The sequence below is a fragment of the Diplotaxodon limnothrissa genome, linkage group LG19 (genome assembly GCF_057381915.1).
Source record: "Diplotaxodon limnothrissa isolate DT_005_m linkage group LG19, D_limnothrissa_male_GT1.1, whole genome shotgun sequence".
Lineage (NCBI taxonomy): Eukaryota > Metazoa > Chordata > Actinopteri > Cichliformes > Cichlidae > Diplotaxodon > Diplotaxodon limnothrissa.
The window spans coordinates 28,105,647-28,126,635 of NC_140614.1; the positions used below are offsets into that span (position 1 = coordinate 28,105,647).

Genomic DNA, 20,989 nt, shown 5'->3' on the forward strand with positions numbered 1-20,989 from the left:
ACGAGGGAGTTCTATCACTGTCACGGGGTGCCGAGGCAGGCCGTGTGAGAATATAAAACGGACCCAAGATGCAGACTGCTTAAGTTGTGAGCGAGCTTTATTAACAAAAGGGTGAAACAAACAGGGACAAGGAGGAAGAAAACCAAAACCTAAGAATGAACTAAACTGGGAAAAGCTACGCAAAAACAAACCTGAAACCTTGAGTCGAGAAACAGAGATGCAGGGAGAATACACGAGAACATGGAGGGGAACAACACAGACGAACCAGCAACGACTAAGACAGAAGACACGACTTAAAAACACTCAGAGAACACAGGGAGATTACACACAGGTGAGGGACACAGCTGGGAGTGATTAACGTGACGAGACTAGGGAGGCGAACTGAAAATACTCACATAAGACGCAGACCTTCACAATAAAACAGGAACTTACACATGCAAGGACACAGACTAAGAAACGCGGACTTAATACAGGAACACACGGGCAGGACAGAGTAAACACTAAACAGAGGAAGAACAGAACCAACAATCACACTAATAGAAAACACAAAACGCTGGGTCAAAAGGACCCAGGACCATGACAATCACTGCCTTCCAGTCACTTCTGTTTCAGTTTGGCCAGTCTAAAGTCGTCTCTCACTTTCTTAAGCAGATCAGGACAGCACACTACATCCACAGCTGTCATAGACAGGGCCTTGGCTGTCCTCAGGGTGTACAACTGGGCCTTTTCAGCTCCTGGCAGAGTAAGAAATATAAAGCACAGAGTAAACATGAAAGAGATGATGGCTAAATTTCCCTTATCACAGTCTGATTCGGTTTAATTATAAAACATCAGTTCACAAAAGCCACGTGCCAAAATACCTGCTGCTTCGGTGTATTCCTCCGTATGATTTAATGCATCAGTGCAGATGTAGAAAAACGGATGAATACCAGGGACTATGAATGACACGTTGCCAAAGTCTGTAGAACCTGCCAGGTGATTAGAATTCACTGTGATAGTGGTTCAGTGTCGATTCAGTGAACAACAATGCTGAAAAAACACTAAATCACAGTTCTGCTGTTAGACATTTTGTCATATACAGTTCTTTTGCACAGAGCAGGGACAGAAGTGATTTATAATATTGTCATTTATGCTTACCGCAGAAGCTGGCTGTCTGCTCTGGAAAGTGAATTCCCAAAGCTTTTCCATTGCTTTCATACATGCTTGCCAGTGTGGCATTAGGTAGAATGTTATAGTAGGTAGGGGTTGGGAAGGTGATCTCCACCTAAATGCAAGTAAATGTAAGACCATAGCACATTTGGCCTGTCATGTTTAACAGCACATAAGGCCATGCATGCATAGTAATGTAAACTGCCTGAAGCACATGCAGACGAAGGAGAAAAGGAGCCTGAAGATAATCATGAATTATGTAACACAAGTTCAGCACTTGGACAGTAATTATAGAGATGTGGTAAAAAGGGGGATTGTTATATAACAGCAGTACTCTCTAGCACTGCTGTATCAACATAGACTGCTTCTACATGTCTCCAACATACAGGAAAGCAAACTGAAGACGCTTTTACATAAACATACTTGGCAACCGGTTGCTCCGGCAGCTGCCCTGAAGCAAGCTTCAGCTTTAGCCTTCAGGTCACATAGGTCTTTGAGCAACGGGACGCGCAAATAAAACTCTAATTCAGTGTATGCCGGGATAATGTTGGGCTTCTCTCCTCCGTGTTTGATGATGCCTGTAGCAAAGACAAAATCAGAACGTCAATAATTCAGCAGCTCACCCGGCTCATGATCAATCACACTTCACAGGATACTGTGAAGTGTGTGATACAGAAAGAAAATCATAAGTTGCCTTGTCTTTGGGGGACTGCACTGCACAAACTAATGAGTATTAAAATCCACTGGCACGTCAAAGACCAACAATTGTTTTAGAATGGTTTGTTCCAAAGACCCCACTGAATTTGGGTATTGTGCTGTAACAGGATGCACCAAGTCAGTCTGTGAAGTTTTTTCCCTCTTAGATATGTCACAATCAAATTTAAGAAGTATTATTGCAAAGTGGAAACGTGCAGAAACCACAGCAGCTGAGCCATGAAGTGTTAGACCACATAGAGCTACACAGCAGGGTGCAAACCTCTTCTGGCATTAAGATCAGTACAAAAACTGTATGCTGGGAGCTTCATGGCATGTGTTTCTACAGCAGAGAACCTCCTGCAGCTGTAAAGTATATGTAACTTAGTACTATGCATGATATAATATGCATATAGTCAATATAATGCATGTGAACACATCAGCATGTGATAGTATAAACCATATTAATGATTCTAGGAGAACTTGGTGAAATTATAAGCAGTGTGCATGGAGGTTATCGTATGAAAATGGAAAAACACCTTTAAAACGACAAACAAACAACAAACAAAATTTAGTTGAAGACCTATCAGGTGATCATTGTATGAAAGTTCTGACCCCTACTGAAGGAGGCATACCAGTTCCTGTGAATGTGAATGGACAGACAGATAATGATGAGCTAGCTATCGGCTAGATGAACTAATAAACTATGAGGAAGTAAAGGATAAGGAGGCACCTGACGGCACTGAAAAGAGGAGGGTTTTATTTTCCTTCCGGGATTTGTGTCTCCTCCTAGGATGGATCAAAGATGAGATGCTCGTTTTCTCCAAGGTCGACACTAAAGTCTGAAGCTTTAAGTGACCCTACCACAGCTTTTCCTCACCATGAATCCTCCAGTCTGGTTTGAGCTGCTGTCTGAGTACAGAGATGTTGTTATAGGCCAGGACGGCCGCATCCAGGGCATTCACTCCCTCCCAAGGGTATGCAGCTGCATGAGACGCCTTCCCATAGTACTTCACTAACATCCTGTGTAACATCAGCACGGTCGGTTAAGAGTTCCCGAAGAAATGTGAAGGTTAGGTGTTCGTTGTGAGAGATTAAGAGAGAAGTAAAAGAATTTGAAATGAAGCAGTGAAGAAGAACTCACTCTTCGATTATGATGCAAGGGTGAAACGAAGCATCCTGCTGAGCTGGATGAGCCATGAAGACAAGATCAATATCAGCAAAGGCCCCGGCATTGATTAGCTCAATCTTTCCTCCTAACGCCTCCTCGGCAGGAGTTCCCAGAACAGTTATCTATAATAAAGAGTAAAATAATATTTTAATGTCAGGTCTGCTCACTGGAATGTTAGTTTCTTTTTTAGTAGATGTGAGTTTTCATCAAAACAGAAACGCTTTTAAATAAAGACTGGAGTAACAAATCCACCCCCCTACACGAGACCACTTTAAGACATTTAATCATAACATATTCTAAAGATAGAAGTTTATTTCCTATTATTGAAAAAATAAAAAATGAGACTAATTATTCACATCATATTACATTTGTTGCACTTGTTGAGTCACAGCAAACAGAGCTGGGGATTTAAAGGAGTGCTTGGGATTTTTTTCAGCTTCACAGTGTGTCGCACTCGGTTTTCATGGTGTGACTTGTTTAAGTCCGTTAAACCCGGCGACAGTTACCTTCACAGGCACCGGGAGCTCGGTCTGGTTCTCTAAAGCAGCCTTCAGCCCCACAGCGGCCGCAGCGCCCACCTCTGCTATCAGGTTGTGCCCGCACGCGTGGCCGATACCTGGGAGGGCGTCATACTCGCACAGGAACCCCACGTTCAACACTGGGTCTCCCACCCCTCCACCAACTGGACCCCAGCTGGCCCTGAACGCGGTCGGAAGTTTGTAGTGACTTTGGACCGTCCATGTCTGGTCCTGAGAAAAGAAGCGGACAAGCCGGTCGTGCGCATGTTTCTCGTTACCGGCGACTTCAGGATTGCTCCAAATGTCTCTACTCAGACTGTGCAGCTCGCCTTTGTGTGCGTCTATGCACCGCTGCAGGTCGTCCTTCATCTGCTGTCGTTTCTCCATATCGCCCGACAGCATGCAGGCGTTAGAGCTGGACTCCTAAAAACACAGGAAATGTATCCCAGTGAAGCATTGATGTGCTTCCCTCTGCTGGCTGATCAAAGGCCGTGTAATAATAATCAAAGTGTTTTTATTGAGTTTTCAGAAAGCATATCATTCATACAGAAAAGCTCGAACTCAAGTCCTACCGCACAGTGTAAGACAAAACTATACCCAGACAGAGGAAGAAAAGAAAAGGGGGAAAAAAAAAAGGGGGGGGGGGAGTTGCCAGTTATGGAGTGGAAGGAAACTCATCTTCAAAATAGGAAATGAAAGGCTGCCAGACCTTAAAGAATTTCTTGGTGTTGCCCTGTATAGTAAATCTGAGATGTTCTAATTTGAGGTGTGCCATCACCTCCTCCACCCAGCGTTTATGGGATGGCGGTGTTGCCTTTATCCAGTTAAGTAGAATCAATCTCCTAGCCAGCAATGAGGCGAATGCTATTGCCTTCCTCTGAGAGGCTGTTAGTTGAGTTTCCCTCGGTGCCACACCAAAGATGGCTGTCAGAGGCATTGGTTCCATATCCTTATTAGAAATGAATGAGAATGTTCTAAAGATGTTAGCCCAAAAGTCTTTCAGCCTGGAACAAGACCAGAACATGTGGCATAAGTTGGCTGGTACCTGTTTACATCTGGGGCAGGTCGGATCGGCCCCCTGGTACATTCTTGCCAGTTTCTCCCTTGACAAATGCAGTCTGTGCAACACCTTGAACTGTATCAATCCGTGTCTCACACATATAGAAGCAGAGTGTACTAGATCTACAGCCCCCCCCCCCCAGTCAACCTCTGAAATGTCCAGCCCCAATTCTTCCTCCCATTTCCGTCTTACATTGTCCAGGGAGGGGGAAGCCACATTCTGAATATGTGTATATAGCGTGGAGATTGTCCCCTTAGCAGTCGGATCTGTGTCCATCAACTCGTCTATCCATCCGCTTTGTGGGATCAAAGGCCGTGTAGCCTACATTTAAAATGAATTTGCTCTCGGCTGGTGGTAGATTGGATCACCCAGAGGGACGCGCCGTCCGCTGTGGCTTCACATGTCCTAAATAAATGAACGCAAACAGGTTAAGTGCTTGAAACTGCAGTCCCTCAAATGGCCACGTGGTCCCATTAACTCCTATGTTAAAACGCCCAACTCTACAGCAAGAAAAAGAACATAATAGTCTCTTTTTTTTTATCAATTTAAACTTAATTACAGTGTTAGCTAGTGTCATAGCTATATTGACTGACACATGCTGAAACAGGCAGACAGAGCTTTCACCCGACTCACAAAACCTGACCTCTCGCTGTGTTTGTGATGCTGATGACTTTGGAGCATCTATCCTTTAAAATACTTTAACAGACCGTCCAGTCTGCAACACAGTTTTAAAACAAAATTTAAACTACACCAGTGTCATTGTGCAAAATTTGCAGTGGGCAGGCCCAGCATGAACAGACTAGAGCTGACCCCACTTAATCCACTTAATCCTGTCCCCAGTGGTGTCCATGATTCTGTTCTTTAAAAAAAAAAAAAAACACCCAAGGACAACAAGAGTGGTGTTTTACTTCTCCTTTAATAGGAATGTTGTTGGTGGTGATAGTGGCTGGAGGGGAATCCTGTGAATTTTGCCTAGGGCCCCAAGAGGCTGGAAACACCAATATACAGTTTATGGGTGGACTTTGCTACCAAAACTTGCTAGTGTTAGCACATTACTTGCAATGCCCTCTTGTGCAATTATGGTTCACTCTGGTGTGGTGTTTCGACAGAACGGAGACGGCTTGGTTTGTAATGGAACGTATATATTCAGCAGTAGTTCGCCATTTTACATCTCACCATACACTTCACTTCTTCTCTCCTTCCATCATCCTTAGTCACAGAGCCCCCTACTGGTAACTGAGTATATGTTCATATTCAGTCCCCCTTGTAAGCAACCCTTCACCATCTTAGCAGTGTATGTAAACACAACATCTGGCTCCAACAAAAAAAGACGTGTGTGAATGTGTGTGTGGATGACTGGATGTGTAAAGCGCTTTGGGGTCCTTAGGGGACTAGTAAAGCGCTATACAAATACAGGCCATTTATTTTTTTTATGTCAGCATTAAGACGTTAATGCTGAGGCTTCAAAATGACTCAAAATGTCACAGTGATATACTTGGTTTGAAAAGTACTGATGACTACTTTTATGTCATGATGAATTTCTGAATTTGTTCCACTCATCTTCAAAGCACCTTTACAGGTGTAGATATAATATAGTGAAAAAATAGTGAACCAGAATTTTAAAAATGCTCTATATAATTGTAATGAGTCTAATATGAGCATAAATTCCCATTTAGTGCCAAGGATGTTCCTCTTAATAGCTTTTATCAATCAAAATTATCGGTGGAGATCTAAAATTATTCAGAATATTCATATTTTACGTGATACAAGTGAACTGTAATTCCACAATGTTAAAAAATTCTCACAATATAATGTCAATAAACCAAACTGCCTTTTTTGCTTGTAATGGAAATTGCGATTACTCAGCGATACCAATCAGTTACGAGGTCTCAGTTCGGTTTGAACTGATTAGATGAGAGAAGACACTCCACAGGCTTTTCTACTCACTCTGTTGCCACACTAGAGGGACCCAGAGCGACGTTTGGTAGGAGACTCCTTTTGCTTCCGCTTAGTGAAAGTAAAAAATAAAATAAATCAATGTTCTGCTCTTCGTGGGTTAACTTGAATAATTTAGTGAACTGAACATTTATCGAAAAAGCAAACACGGATGAGCCTCAGGGGGTCGATTTATTTGTTTGTTCATTTATTGCCCTGCAGTAATTTAGATGACTGTGCAGCAAGAAAACACTGCTTTTGTTTGCAGAGGATGAGCTGCGTATCTGCCCCTGAAAACAAGGTCAATTAGTGCCGTATGAATAAAGACGAAGCTCCACAGCTGACACACGCCTAGAGACTGCGCGCTACGTCGGTGTGTGTATGGATATGTGTGAGGCAGCGAGTGAATGAGAAGGAGAGCAGGTGTACATATATGTGGTTTCTGTCTGTATTTGAGTTGGAGGTTAATTGGGGGCAGTTGTCAGTCACAGGAGGAGACATGTTGAACAGCACTCAGCGAGCTGACACCACGACTGCCTCCTGATGTGACCTGTCTGTCAGCTTACTTTACGCCCCGCCAGTGATGCTGACACTCTCCATTGTGCATCAGTTAAGTGAGGGACGGACCCATGTGTCAGTCCGCTGTCTTATTTAGGGATTTGCCCTACGAGCATGTGTTTGATTTCACATGATTACACATGTGTTTGGCCTCAAATCTTGCCCTGTGCATCCAGGAATTAAACATTTGGTTAAGATTTGCTTTTGGACTTATACCACCGATGATCCTCATCAGTTCAAACAAAGGAGCGCAGGCTGTAGATGACATAATCTGGCCTCAGATGAACAGAGGATGTGTTGCTTGAATCAAATTTCAAGCATGTTTCAGGTTGAGCTACCAAAACTGAAGCGATGCATGAGTTATGATATATCCATGCAGGCATCGCAACAGTGGGATGCCCCAAAGGAAGGCTGGCTACAGCTACAATTGAATGGATGTGCTCCTGATGACAGCATGCCTCTGAAACGAGACATGAAATAAACAATACTTGGGTGGGTCTTTGTTTTTATAGTCCACTGCATGAGTGCGGCACACATTAATATGGCAGTGCCTTCATTAGAAAACTCATATCTGCCAGTATAAAAAGTCATAATAAAGGAAAAATGTTTCACTTGATAGCACCTTCTTAGATTATTTCAGGTTCATGAAGTTCCTACAGTGAAGGTGCTTCATATTTTAATGGGATCCTACTGATGAGCAATAAACTTGCGACTAAAAAGGTCAGAAATTCTGTTGCTCCCTGTGTTTGCCCGTCATTTTAAATCCATGGTCTCTTCAGACTGGAATAAATGTGCACTCTCCCCAGATTGATCTGAACATTGATAAACACAAATCAATATCCGAGTGAGCTCTGGCCTGGCTCTGTTTGATACAAAGTAGCATTTTCTTCAAAATGTCTCATTTTTAGATGCTAGTATTTTAACTAATGAACTAACAGCAGACCAAAATATGTAAAGTTAATCAATAGATCATTATTTACATTACATATTAACAAAAAAAAGATACCCGGTTTTGCCAACAGTAAATCAGTACCATGTCTAAAACAAAACCTCAGCAGCTTGTCTTCTTTGTGCTTTTAGCAGACATCATTACCTCACCCATGTGCAAGTTTCTTTCCACTGGCGTCCTGAACGTTTTAGAATTGAAGATTTTAATCTCTTTTAAAGCTCGCCTGGGTCTGGCCCTAAGCTACATAACAGAACTATTGTCCCCATGTGAGTCTGCTCGCAGCCTTTAAAGTGGGGCCCTTTTGGCTGTTTCAAAGTTGAGATTTAAATAGAAAGGTGACCGTGCTTTTGCCACCAGGGCCCCTCAGCTTTGAAATGACCCGCCTGAGTCGTTCGGGCTTGCAGAGTCAGTGACATCCTCTAAATCACTTTTAAAAAGCTAACTCCTGTAGACTTGCTTTTGAATGTATTATGAGGCTTTTACCTTCTGGTTACCATCCCTTTGTTGCCCTGCTAGCTGCCCGCCCCAATCTTTGACTGATTTTATTTGTATTCCTTTTGCTTTTTATGTATCTGCATATTTGTGTCACTTTAATGTCTTTAACGTTTTTTTAGTTTTAAAATGACTTTTCTGTTTCAAAACCTATTTACTGTGGCATTTTGAATATTTTTAAAACTGACGTTATTTTCTCTTTTTTTTAAAATTGACATATAAACCCATTAACTTCATTTTGTCCCTCCAGTTTTCCAAGCACAAATCCTCACAAGCTGTTGATGCGTCTGATTATAAACATGAGGTTCCATCTGACTGAAGGAAACTGACAATATGTCAGTCGTGCTCGCTCTGCCCTGTCAGCATCACTTTCTAAACAAAATGAGCCCTTTGAGGGGTCCCTTGGAAATCCAGCCTGCAGCACTTTACTCACCACAGCAAGACACTCGGTAGTTACAAAATATCCCAGAGGGCCTCAGAAATGCGTGTGTGGGTGCAACTCGACAGTTCTGTTTCCGTCATTAATGTCACATCAGCGCACACAATGTGCCTGTGCGTGCTTCAAACTGGAATACATTAGCACCTCGGCTTGTCGAGTCGTCCTGGATCTTCAGAAGGTGGAGTGGGGGTGGGATTACACTGTGCGAACATTTGTTCGTGTTTTTGTTATGATGCTTGATAGTTTACGACTGAGCGACAACTTCATCCTGGTCTCCAAGGCATGCAAAGCAACAAAAACAATTAACTATGACTATTTTTCACTCCGTTTTGGATCCATGCGTGTAAATTCTATTAAACAGCGACTTCTTCAAAGGCGTAATCCACATTTTCATATAAATGAATGTTTGCTCTGTTATTCTGGATCACTGATTGAAATTACACAGTTATTTACCGTCTCAGCTCATTTCTAGTCGATAAACGCTTTAACATATAACGTGCTGGGAAAACTAATCAGTAGAGTTCCACATTTCTGACATCTCAAATTTCAGCAGACAAATAATTTGTTTGTAGGCAACAGACTAATTATTATAAGCAGTTTTTGATGTGCAAATCTTCAGAAAGACTGGAAAATTTATCTACCTGGAGCAGTGTATATATATTGCAAACAACTGCAAGCAAAGGAAAGCTACACTGCTATGTGAGCAAGTCTTTTATCTGTTGCTTGTCTTTGTCTTGGGGTGCAGTTTTATTTTGTAGTCTGCTTTTCCCCAGAAGTCCACGCAGCTGCCCTCGCTGCTTCAGAGGCAACCCCACAGTAGCGGTGCCCTTTCTTTGTTTGACAGCGCTGAAAAGGCTGTTGTCTGCTCCAATAACGTCACCCATTGTGAGCAGAGTGTTGAACAGTGGGAGTACAAGTAGTCCCTCAAACCACTGAGGAGCCACAATCACCAAGGTGAGTGACAAGTGGAGCTCAAGTGCAAAATCTTACTCAGTTGTTGTGCTGGGGGATCTTTTCTAGCAACAGCAAATAATCTTGTGTGTGATCGTAGAAATGCTTTGGAACAGTAATGAACCAGTTCTTTAATTCTCATATTTAATCTGATTGTTTAATAAACAGGGTTTCTTCAGTGAATAAAAAAACTGTATAAAATAGACCACGTCGCAGAGTTTCATGCAGCCCATGTCTATTACATTTGAAAGACTGATACTCTCCTCGGTACACAGCAAGCTTAATTTGCAGTCCTCCTAATTCAGTAAGTAAGCTCCTGAGGGGCAGGATTAATTTCAGTTTTCTGCTCCAAGGAGGGAACAAACACCTCTTCCCCTTTAGAGGAGCCTTCGCTGCTTAAATAAAATATAGACCACAGACATGCTAAGGAAGTCTAAATGTCTGCGGGGACAACAGAGAGATCAAGCTGGGATCAGTTTTCCTCTGTTATAATAAAAGGAGAAAAACCCCCGCCTGAGATAACACAAAAGAAATGCCAGCCTCCTGAACATTTCAAGGAGGCTGGAGGGAAACTGCTGCATCAGACTGGATCTGCCTATAGTTAGGTTTGACAGTCTTTGTGAAGCAAAACAGAAGCAGAGCTGCTGTTGACGAGATACAGGCAAATGAAGAAAAGACAATGGGCTGCTTTTCACTAGACAAACAAGACTAAACACTTTGATCAGCCCCTCTTTTTTCCTTATCAAACACATCAGTCGATGTTGCATACCAAATAATCAGCATTACTAGTAAAATAAAGATTTTTAGCTTTTGAATAGACTTGAATAGAATACTCTAATCTAAAATAATGTTGCAGTAATTGCGTGCATTTGCAGTTGTGACAGAGTAACAGATAGTGATGTATCACCTCCTCCACTTCTGGCTCGTTGCTTTAACACTCACAAGCTACCACTAATTAGATTTACTCATGTTCAGTATGAAAAACCTGCTTCTGGATGTCTTCAGCATACATTAGCCACACTATAACAAACCCGCATGTAGGTCCAGCATTGCTACAATGTTGATATTTGATTGGTAGGTACAACTATTGCGTTTAGCATTCTAGTTATGCTGACACTCACTGAGTTGTTGATGAGAGATTTCACTGGTGGCACAAAAGAGATGATCGCTGAGTCATCTGGGGACCGTGCATGTCTTCATCGATACCTGGATAGAAAATTGCACAGTGGACAGACCTCCACATTACTGAAGCAGCATGTGAACATCTTAAAAGGGAACAAAAGAAAAAGCAGCAAAAATCCAAAGTAGAGCTTCAAATGTCCTTCAAGAAGCCTGGAGAACTATTCCTGAAGACTATAAGAAATCCCAACAAAGCTTGCCTAAGAGAGTCCAGGCTGTATTGAAGAATAAAGATGGTCATATGAAATACTGGCTTTCAAACTCTTTAGAATTGTATAAACTTTGTGCCTTATATACTGTATTTCAATTTATACACAGCACATAAATTAGTGAAAAAGCAGCCAATGTCCCAAGAAAAAGTTTGCTCATGACTATTTTTTTTAAATAATTACTTAATTAAGCCTGGCTCCTTAGAAGTAAAATATTAAAATGGAAGCTGACTGAAGACTTTTGCAGTACTGTTACAGTCTACGGTGCCCAACAAAGTTATTGTTATTCTAAAGAAAAGCCTCCATTCAGTGTCCTTGCTGCATTAATTTCCCTATTAGAAAATAATGCACATCCTTCTTGGATACATTTGAGTACACTCTCTCTCTCTTTCCCCGTCTTTCCATCGCTTCACATACTTGAACCAGCCGACACGTCGGGGAGAAAGCTCGCGTGTTAATTGGGAGCTCTCCCACGGGAACTTGTAGGCGTCTTTCTTGTCTTCAGTGTTTATGAACTAATGTGATTGCCACGGTTCTCCCAGATTCATAGCTACTCGCGATTAATGAAGATGCTTAATATTCCTTTCAGAGGCGTGTGATCTGTTGTGCATAAATAACACTTAAGACTTCAAAAAAGAAACCCCAGCTGACACAGCTGGATTTATTGTACTATAAAAGATACGGTGGTATGTTTTTTTGTAATTGTTGCTGTGTTGCGGGACATGAAACCGCCTTTGTAATAAATTCCTCTGACACTTGCAGAGTGTTAATGATGTCAGGAAATCCTCAGGGATAATTTATGAGGCTAGCTAGCCTAGCCTAACACTTTGAGACATGCTGGCTAACTGATAGCCCTCTTTGTCTCTCTAAGTCTGGTAAATTAAGCAGAGAGGCAGTCTCTTCATGTAGCTCTTGACAAGAAAGCCAATCTGGGTATTTCCCAAAATGTCAAACTACAGCTCCAAATTAGCTCATCACGGTGATCGTCTTAATAATGACAATGTAAAGGTCGGGATTGATGAGAATGAACCCATTGTAGCAGCAGACTTTCATCTAATGCTAATAAAGGCTGAAAAATTTGGCACATTTCACCCAGCAAAGGTTTTAGCTGAACTCATAACACAGTGTAACCTTCCCTGCTTCTACAGTGTTGCCTACAGGCTTCTTATTTTGAAAGTGAAATATGAAATCTCTGCATGCATAAATAACATAGCTGAAGTGAGTTAATGAGAGATATTATCATGTTTGGGGGAGATTATACACACCCTAGTGTGTCATGGTTTTTCAGCTGAGAAATTAATTGAATAATTATTTCTAGGAGCTTGTTATTCAGACTATTTAGATGATATGAGTCAAACATGTTTATTAGACTGATGGATGTCAGCTTAAATGCCTGCCGGAAGAATACAAAAGGTTAACAAAATATAATGATTTAAAATCCTGTAGCTACTGGGACAGCATGATTGTGTAAGTATAGGTTGTTAGATATGTTTAATTCAGTCAATTAATAAGAGATAAATAATAAAGAGGAATCAAATAACTAAATAACTACAAGTTTACAGTTTCCCAGAGGCTCACTCAATCATTTGAGTCTAAAGAGCCAGACAATCATCCTACAGGATGTGAAGAGATGATTATACACCACAGGACGTTGTTTACAGCCTTATTCAAATGGGAAGCAGCAGTTGTGGAGCCAATTGTAAAACATGTTTCCTGCCTTTTGGGTAATCATTGATTAGCCCTCTGGAAAAAAAAAAGCTAAATAATAGCTCGGTGCAAAGAGAAGAAGTGGAAGAAACGCCAGTATACAAAATGGGCCAAAATGTTTCTGCTTTGTGTCTGTTTTTCACCAACAGATGTGTGGCCATCTCTTTTTCACAAAACAGTATTTAAAATTTACCTCCTTTCCATCTGCATTTATAGCTACTTTGTTGTTATTACAGTGAGTATTTTTACTCTGGTAAGGATGAAAGTGTGTAACATTGGCAATAAATAAATATACACCTTTTTATATGATGCATGTGTTTGCGTGTGTGTGTGTAAAAAATTGGTATATAAACCATCATCATTTTTTGTTTAAAAATAATCGTTTTCTATTTGCAATCGAAGTGCATTTCATTCTATGTATTGCAAAGATGCACTGTTACATTTGGTAGTGTTTTCAACAGCTCATGTTCACATGAATCATGTTTGAGTCATGTGAATTAGACAACATGATTCATGTGAATTTGACATCATGTGAACATGATGTGTAGCGTTCAAAGAAAATCAAACAAGATATTTGACTAATTTCTCAAACTTACATGTCAGATTTCTCCTTAAACAAAGGTGGTTTGCTGTTGCTTGCATCTCTAAACATTTTTGGTTAGGCTTACATTTCCCACAAGAATTGTATGCACATTGTCAAATCCATTATGTTATCAACAACATTAAAATGTAATCTAGACAGTATTGAGTTTCCTTCCAAATGGTTGTCTAATGCAGACAGGTTGCATACAGATCAACAGGCCACTTGCTGAAAAAATGTACTGAATTTATTCAGTGGTTATCCAAGGCTGGCTTCAAAATAAAACCAGTCACTATAGGCCAGCGGCCCCCAGCCCCCGGGCCACGGACTGTGAGTCGTTTGAGTTGAGACTTGGGTGTGAAATTTGTGGTTTTCAGGTTTTTTATTGGGGTTTTTTTAATCGTTTTTATCATTAACTCAGTTTCCCCTTGTCTTTTCCCGTTTGTTATGAATACATCTTCTTTTTTTTTTGTGCCAGTACTGTTTTCCTTTTGTTGTAATTATCAAAGGTAGGTCTGTGAAAATATTGTCGGACATAAAGCGGTCCATGTTGCAAAAAAGGTTGGGGACCGCTGCTATAGGAGCTCATGTTAAAAAGCCTCAGCTTTAAATCAGAGATAAACCTTATACTCATCCTGTATCTGCATCCACAACCTAGTAATCTCCCCCTAAGCAGTTGGGTCTTAAATTTTCTAGTACATGTTGTTGTAGGTTTGGGTTTTTGCTAGTGAATGTTAAAATATAGATGTGCATTGCTAAATGAGCTAGCTCGCTAGGACTAGCATTAGCTGACTACTCCCCCAGGTCCTCGGCAAATATAGTTGAGGCTTCAAAATGTAACTTTGAGTCATAATTTTGGTTATAAAACTTCTATTCTAGTGCAGTCATCAGGGAAAATGTTTCCATTTTTACCACAAAGGACATACCACATACACACTTTATTTGGTATATCCTTTCCAGCTGCTTGTTAATGCAAAAAAAAAATCTAATCAGCCAGGTACATGGCAGAAACTCAATCAGAATGAGGAAGAAAGCTGATTTAAATGGTATGGGTCTGAGTATTTCAGAAGCTGTTGATCGCGACCAAGATATGCAGAAGAGCATCTCTGAATGCCTAGTACTAAGAACCTTGAAAACAGATTGGCCACAGCAGCAGAAGACCACACAGAGTGCCACTCATCCTAAAAACAGGAACATGAGCAGGTTGATGAATCTGTGAAGAATTCAGGCATTCTTAACAAAGTGAATGGTAAGTGTAGAATAAGAAGATTCCCATTTATCAAACACCTTCCACTGAATCAACATTTCTTTTTTAATTATTACATGTGCTATTTGCTTTACATTAACCTCAACCTCACAAAGGAGGAGAGTAATTCTTTTGATCTTAATGATGCAGTGATAAGCACCGTTGCCTCACATCTTCTCCCTCGCCCTGCATGTGTTTCCTCCAGGTGGTGTAGTTTCCTCCCACAGTGCAAAGACATGCTTGTTAGGTTAATTGGTGATTCAAAATAGGCTGTAGGTGTCACTGTGAGAGTGTGTGACTGTCTGTCTCTCTGTGTTAGCCCTGTGATGGACATGCAACCTGTCCAGAGTGCACCCTGTATTTATGTCAGCTGCCAAGTTAGATAAGCAGTTAAAAAAATGAATGGCTAGATGATGCAACAGTCTAGCCTCATTTGTTACAGCCTGCAGTCCTCCTTTATTTCTTCAACCTCAAGGTAAAATAATTAAAAAAATAAAAGAGACAAGAAAAAGAAAAATGTGAAGCTTTCAAATTCTGCCTTTCATCCAGCCCATACTCCCGCATATTTATCTTTTTTCAACACTGTGCCTGATTGGGTTGTATCTGTGTGCGTGTGTAACGCGTGTATTAAAAAATAATTTATATTTCACCAAAGATCCATCCTGCAGTGTTATCTCGCTTTGTCAGTATTGGTTATGTATATGTGTTTATTTATATATGTTTATTTTCTGTATTTATATTTTGGGAGCTTTTATTTTGTTTGTGTGACCTTTGACTTCCCATGAAGTCACTTCCTGTAGCTGCGCGCTATTTTCCTCAGTCGCCTAGAGGCCCCGCTGAGGAGAGGTGAGCGTACGCTAGTGTTCTCAGTTACAGAGCAAATAAACACAGTTAAAGTAACTAAAAGTAATTCAAACACTGCTCGTTCCCTTTGTGCATTTTGTCTCATAGTTCTGTTAGATATTTTAGTGTGAATTATTGTTTCTCTGTCGAGTACAGCACTTTATTGTAACATGCTAGTTAGCATGTCTCAGATGAGAGCATAGGAGCATGCACGTGGCTTCTCATGTGGTCCGCTATCCTTCTCTCTCCCTTGAAGGTGTTCATGCAGAAGTCCAGTAAAGTGAAGTTGCTGTACTGTTTTGTTTTTATTTTAAACAGGTATGTGAGCTCCCTCTTTTATTTTTGTGTCATGTGAACTGGTTATATCTTCTGTTTGTTTGTGATTCATGTTCACTGTTTCAACTTACTGTAAATATGTAAAATTGCCACTGGTAAATGAAGTCTCCCTAAAGTATAATTTTGTTGATGAGGTAATTGTCACTATATGTTCACGATGCAGTGCATTTTTGTTTGTTATATATGAATATAAATACATTTTAGCAGTATTATTTGGTAATTGGATTTGTTGTAATGTTGCACCTCAGTCGCCTAGAGGCCCCGCTGAGGAGAGGTGTTCATGCAGAAGTCCAGTAAAGTGAAGTTGCTGTACTGTTTTGTTTTTATTTTAAACAGTTCTGGGAGAATAAATCCACCCAGCTGGCAAAGTGAGAGCTGACTCCTCTGGTCATTCGCACAACACAACGCAGAGAACTAACGGCAATAAGAGTTTAAGGCCAGACCGGCTACAGTGGTGCCGTGACCCGGATCCACACCACTTCAGACTTGCTCATCGTGGTTCGTGGAGACGCGATCAACATCAGTTTGGTCACCAGAGGTTGCTGTAATGGACAATTTAATGTAAGCTCTGAACACAAATCCCAAGCGTTCGAGGAAACACTTGCACCTTTTTTTTGGACTGTTGTTTACAAGGTAAATTTAATTCTGCTGTTTGCATTGTACATATGTTATAACAATGGATGATGAAAAAGTTTCAAGTGACGGGTTCAGCTTTGCCATGGGAAGAGGGAGGGTAATTGAGGGGTTGCCTAGTACACCTGTTTGTAGTGCAGGCTCCCCAGCTTTCTGTTCCACTCGCATACTTGGTTGCACATCTTCCAGTAGTGGTAAAGGTAACTCATTCTCAGACCCTTCAGCTACAGCAGACCCAGCATTAAATGACCTGATAACACATATAGCTCAACAGGTGGGGCAGACCATTAGGGATCAGTTGAAAAAGGAATGTGGGGAAAGGGATGACGGGGCCGCACAAGCTCAGAGCAGTGTAAGCCAGCCACCCAGCGAGCCCACTTACCTTAACCTGACTGGGGCAAAGCTAGTCCTGCAGTCAGATGTGAGAGAGCCTCCAGTCTTCAGAGGAGATGGGTCGGATAAACATACAATCTGTGAGTGGGAGGAGCTGATGAGAATGTATGTCAAGAAGCGAGCAATACCCCTTCAGGAACAGTACCAAGAAATAATGTTCAAGTTGATGGGCAAAGCTAAGGACATTGTAAGAATAACTCTGAGAAGCACCCCATCGTTAAAACCTTGTGAGAATCCAAATGTTATATATGACATACTGAGGCAACATTTCAGTGACATGACATATTCGTGTATGCCTATGGCCGATTTCTACAGCACAGTTCCAGTGCCAGGAGAAACTCCTGTAGAATATTGGGTCAGACTGAATAAGGCGGTTGATGCAGCAGAGGAAAGCCTGAAGAGACTCGGACGGCACATGGAGGATCCCTGCCAGGAGGCAGCCATGATGTTTGTGAAGTACTGCCCTGATCCCACCCTTGCTGCTGTTTTCAAGTTCAAGGCACCAGATAAGTGGACAGCCAGTGAGATTCAGGAGCAGGTGAATCGGTACCAGCTTGAGATGAAAGAGCGTATGCTCCCCAGGTCTAAGTGTCTCACACCAGTTAAAGCTAACATCCAGACCCCTGCAGCTGATGGTCTAGCGACATCAATGCACCCGGGAGAAACACAGGTGCAGGCGGGATCAAATGAGACAGTAAAGTCCCCTTGTAATGACAGTTGCCTGAAATTACTAATCAGCCTTTTTGACCATGCTTTATCGCAGAATAACCAGGTTGCAGACAAGCAGCTTCCTCCAGGTCAGGCCCGACCCAGATGTTGTAGAGTATGCCAGTCCCCTGAACATTCTACCCTTGTGCATTGTAGGCAGAAACACCTATGCCTTGCATGCTTTGAGCCAAACCATATTAAGAGAAACTGCCCTCGTCGCTCACCGATTCAAAGGCGCCCTGCCTCCCAACCTAATGACACCCAGCCTTTAAACTAGCTGGCCCGCATTTGGTGAGGGGATGTGTGGGCACAGATGTTGAAACCCTTGGCAGTGATGATGTTGAAAAGCATTACATTAAAGCATGTGCAGCCGCACCAGATGGTGTTAAGGTGGTAGTACAAAACACACAGAGAGTTGGCCCGTTTGACAAACTGTTTTACACTCCCGTCAGCATTAATAACAGACACCACATGCAGGGTATGCTTGACTCTGGTTCCATGGCGTGCACACTCAGTGAGCAAGCAGAACAGAGTATGCTGAGTGAGAATACACTGCCAGAACCCACTCCCCTGCCTCAAGAAATAGTGCTAGTAGGCTGTGGTGGCACACTTACCAAGCCCAAGTGCATGTATGAAGTTGAAATGAAACTGTATGGAGAGACCTGTATTGTTCCCATCCTTGTAGTGCCAGGTCAACGTGATGATATAATCATTGGCACAAATGTCATCCGGTTTCTCATGCACCAGTTGAAAATAACCAATGACTATTGGCGCCTCGTGTCAGGTGGCGGTTGTCCCCCAGAGTGTGAGCAGTTTCTTGACCTCATGGCTAATTCATCCCGATGGAGAGGTGAAGAACTCCCAGACAAGATCGGCACAGTCAAGCTTCAGCAGTCAGTCACCTTGTTAGCAAGACAAGAGCATCTAGTCTGGGGCAAGCTGCCGAGTAATGTTTCTATGTCACCAGGGAGCACAGTGATTGTTGAAGCCACTTCATCAAAGTCCATGCCACGTAACATCATGGTTGGCCGCATCATAACGCCATTGTGGGGTGATAGGTGGGTTCCCATGAAGGTCACTAACCTGTTGGATAAACCAGTCACCCTGAAAAGAAACAGTAAGTTGGCTGACGTGTCCCCTTGTGTTGCTGTTGAGGATTTTGAAGTTTTCCAGGGCACCTGTCGACCCCAGAAATCTGTGCAGGAGGAAGAGAAGGATGATGCCCACCTCACTGATCTTAAACAGAGACTAAAACAGGTTGGGCTCAGCGAAATTGATATTGACCTGTGCCATGTTGGTCAAGGGGGGAAGGAGAAACTGGTTAAAATGCTTGAGAAGTACAATGACATTTTCTCCAAGCATGCACATGACTGTGGCAAGGCCGAAGGCTTTGTACACCGCATCAGGCTCACTGATGAGAGGCCATTCCGCCTTCCTTACCGCCGAGTCCCTCCAGCACATTATCAAAAGCTGCGACAAGTTTTGTCTGAAATGGAAGAACAGGAAATCATCAGAAGGTCCGTGAGCGAGTATGCCTCTCCACTGGTGTTAGTGTGGAAAAAGGATGGTAGTTTGAGAATCTGCACTGATTTCAGATGGCTGAATGCAAGGACCCTCAAAGATGCACACCCACTGCCACACCAGTCTGACTGCCTTGCTGCATTGGGTGGAAATACCTACTTCAGCACCATGGATCTGACCTCGGGATTTTATAACATCCCTATGGCAGAGGAAGACAAGAAATACACAGCATTTACAACCCCAATGGGATTGTTCGAGTACAACAGAATGCCCCAAGGACTCTGTAACAGCCCTGCCTCATTCATGCGAATGATGCTCAGTATTTTTGGGGATCTGAACTTCAGTAGTCTGCTGTGCTATCTCGACGATCTGCTTGTATTTGCTCGGACAGAAGAGGAGGCCTTGGAGCGGCTAGAGACTGTGTTTCAGCGCTTGCGCATCCATAACCTCAAACTAAGTCCTAAGAAATGCCACTTAATGAGGTCATCAGTCAAGTTTTTAGGCCACATTATAGATGGCAATGGAGTGGCTGTGGACCCAGCAAAGGTTGAGGTCATAGCAAAGATGACAAAGGCTGAATTGATGGAGGATGATGGCTGCACCCCGTCAGTTAAGAGGATTAAGTCATTCCTGGGGATGATATTCTACTATCAGCATTTCATCCCTAGCTGCTCCACTATGGCCAAGCCTTTGTTTGCCCTCACTGCTGGACAGAAGAGGAGAGGGAGAGTTAAAACAGGCACCAATGCTGGTGTATACAGAAAACTGAAGCCCTCTGACTGGACAGATGAATGTGACGCAGCTCTGTCTAATCTGAAAGAGAAGCTGTTGAATTGTGTAGTCCTTACACATCCAGACTTTTCTTTGCCTTTGATATTGTCCATTGATGCTTCATTAGATGGGCTCGGTGCTGTATTGTCACAAATACCAGCTGGACAGCAGAAAGCTCGTCCAATTGCTTTTGCAAGTAAGACCCTGAGCAATTCACAGAAAAAGTACCCAGCCCACAGGCTAGAGTTTTTGGCATTGAAATGGAGTGTGTGTGAGAAGTTCAGTCACTGGCTAAGAGGTCATCCGTTTACAGTGTGGACAGATAACAACCCTCTCACCTACATCATGACAAAACCAAGGCTTGATGCTTGTGAGCAGCGTTGGGTGTCCAAGCTTGCTCCTTACACATTTGATCTGAAGCACATACCTAGTACCAAGAATGTCGTAGCTGATGCTCTCAGCAGAGACCCCTTTGCAACAACAGTCAACCATAGGCTGATCACAGAGCAGTACAGTCACCTCCTTGCTGAATCTGAGAGTGTCAGTTCTGAGGGAATACAAAATGCATTCCGGCTGAAGGTCCAAGGTCAACACGTGGACACACCACCTTTCCACACCACAGGACTGCAGACGCCCTCGTCTCAGCCTGGGTGTGATGCTATGGATGTTAAGGCAATCCTGGATTTTCACAGTGAGTGGGATCTGGCTGCTGAAACAAGGGCTGTGGAACTGTTCCAGTCTGTTCAGGACCTAGTGTGGCCAGGACAGGAGTCATTTCCTGTGTCCACACTAGAGGAACTCCAGCATAGCCAGGAACTTGATCCCAGTATTTCAAAGATCTTACCATTTGTCACAAGGAGAAGGCGACCTTCCAGGTGTGAAAGGGCAGGATTTGATGTGAAAGCCATGGTGTTATTTAAACAGTGGGAAAGGCTTAGGGTCCAAAAT

The 20,989-nt window shown here is 42.4% G+C and overlaps 1 protein-coding gene across 1 annotated transcript; it reads right to left on the bottom strand.

The window, feature by feature from the left end:
• Positions 1-258: 258 nt before the first annotated feature.
• Positions 259-3,933, bottom strand: LOC146612415 (peptidase M20 domain-containing protein 2-like). The gene is made up of 7 exons (XM_085343204.1): positions 3,520-3,933; positions 2,987-3,135; positions 2,723-2,865; positions 1,573-1,727; positions 1,138-1,264; positions 861-968; positions 259-734 (listed from the first exon to the last, which is right to left on the bottom strand). Exons 1-7 carry the CDS (start codon positions 3,931-3,933, stop codon positions 598-600), a joined length of 1,233 nt encoding a protein of 410 aa, XP_085199330.1. The 3' UTR covers positions 259-597.
• Positions 3,934-20,989: the final 17,056 nt, after the last annotated feature.

Excerpts from the sequence above, each read along its gene's own strand:
- LOC146612415 (XM_085343204.1), bottom strand. The coding sequence starts at position 3,933 with ATGCTGTCGGGCGATATGGAGAAACGACAGCAGATGAAGGACGACCTG. Across the intron at positions 3,136-3,519 it reads AGCTCCCGGTGCCTGTGAAG|ATAACTGTTCTGGGAACTCC; the intron begins GTAACTGTCGCC and ends TCTTTATTATAG. Across the intron at positions 1,728-2,722 it reads ACCAGACTGGAGGATTCATG|GCATCATCAAACACGGAGGA; the intron begins GTGAGGAAAAGC and ends TCTTTGCTACAG.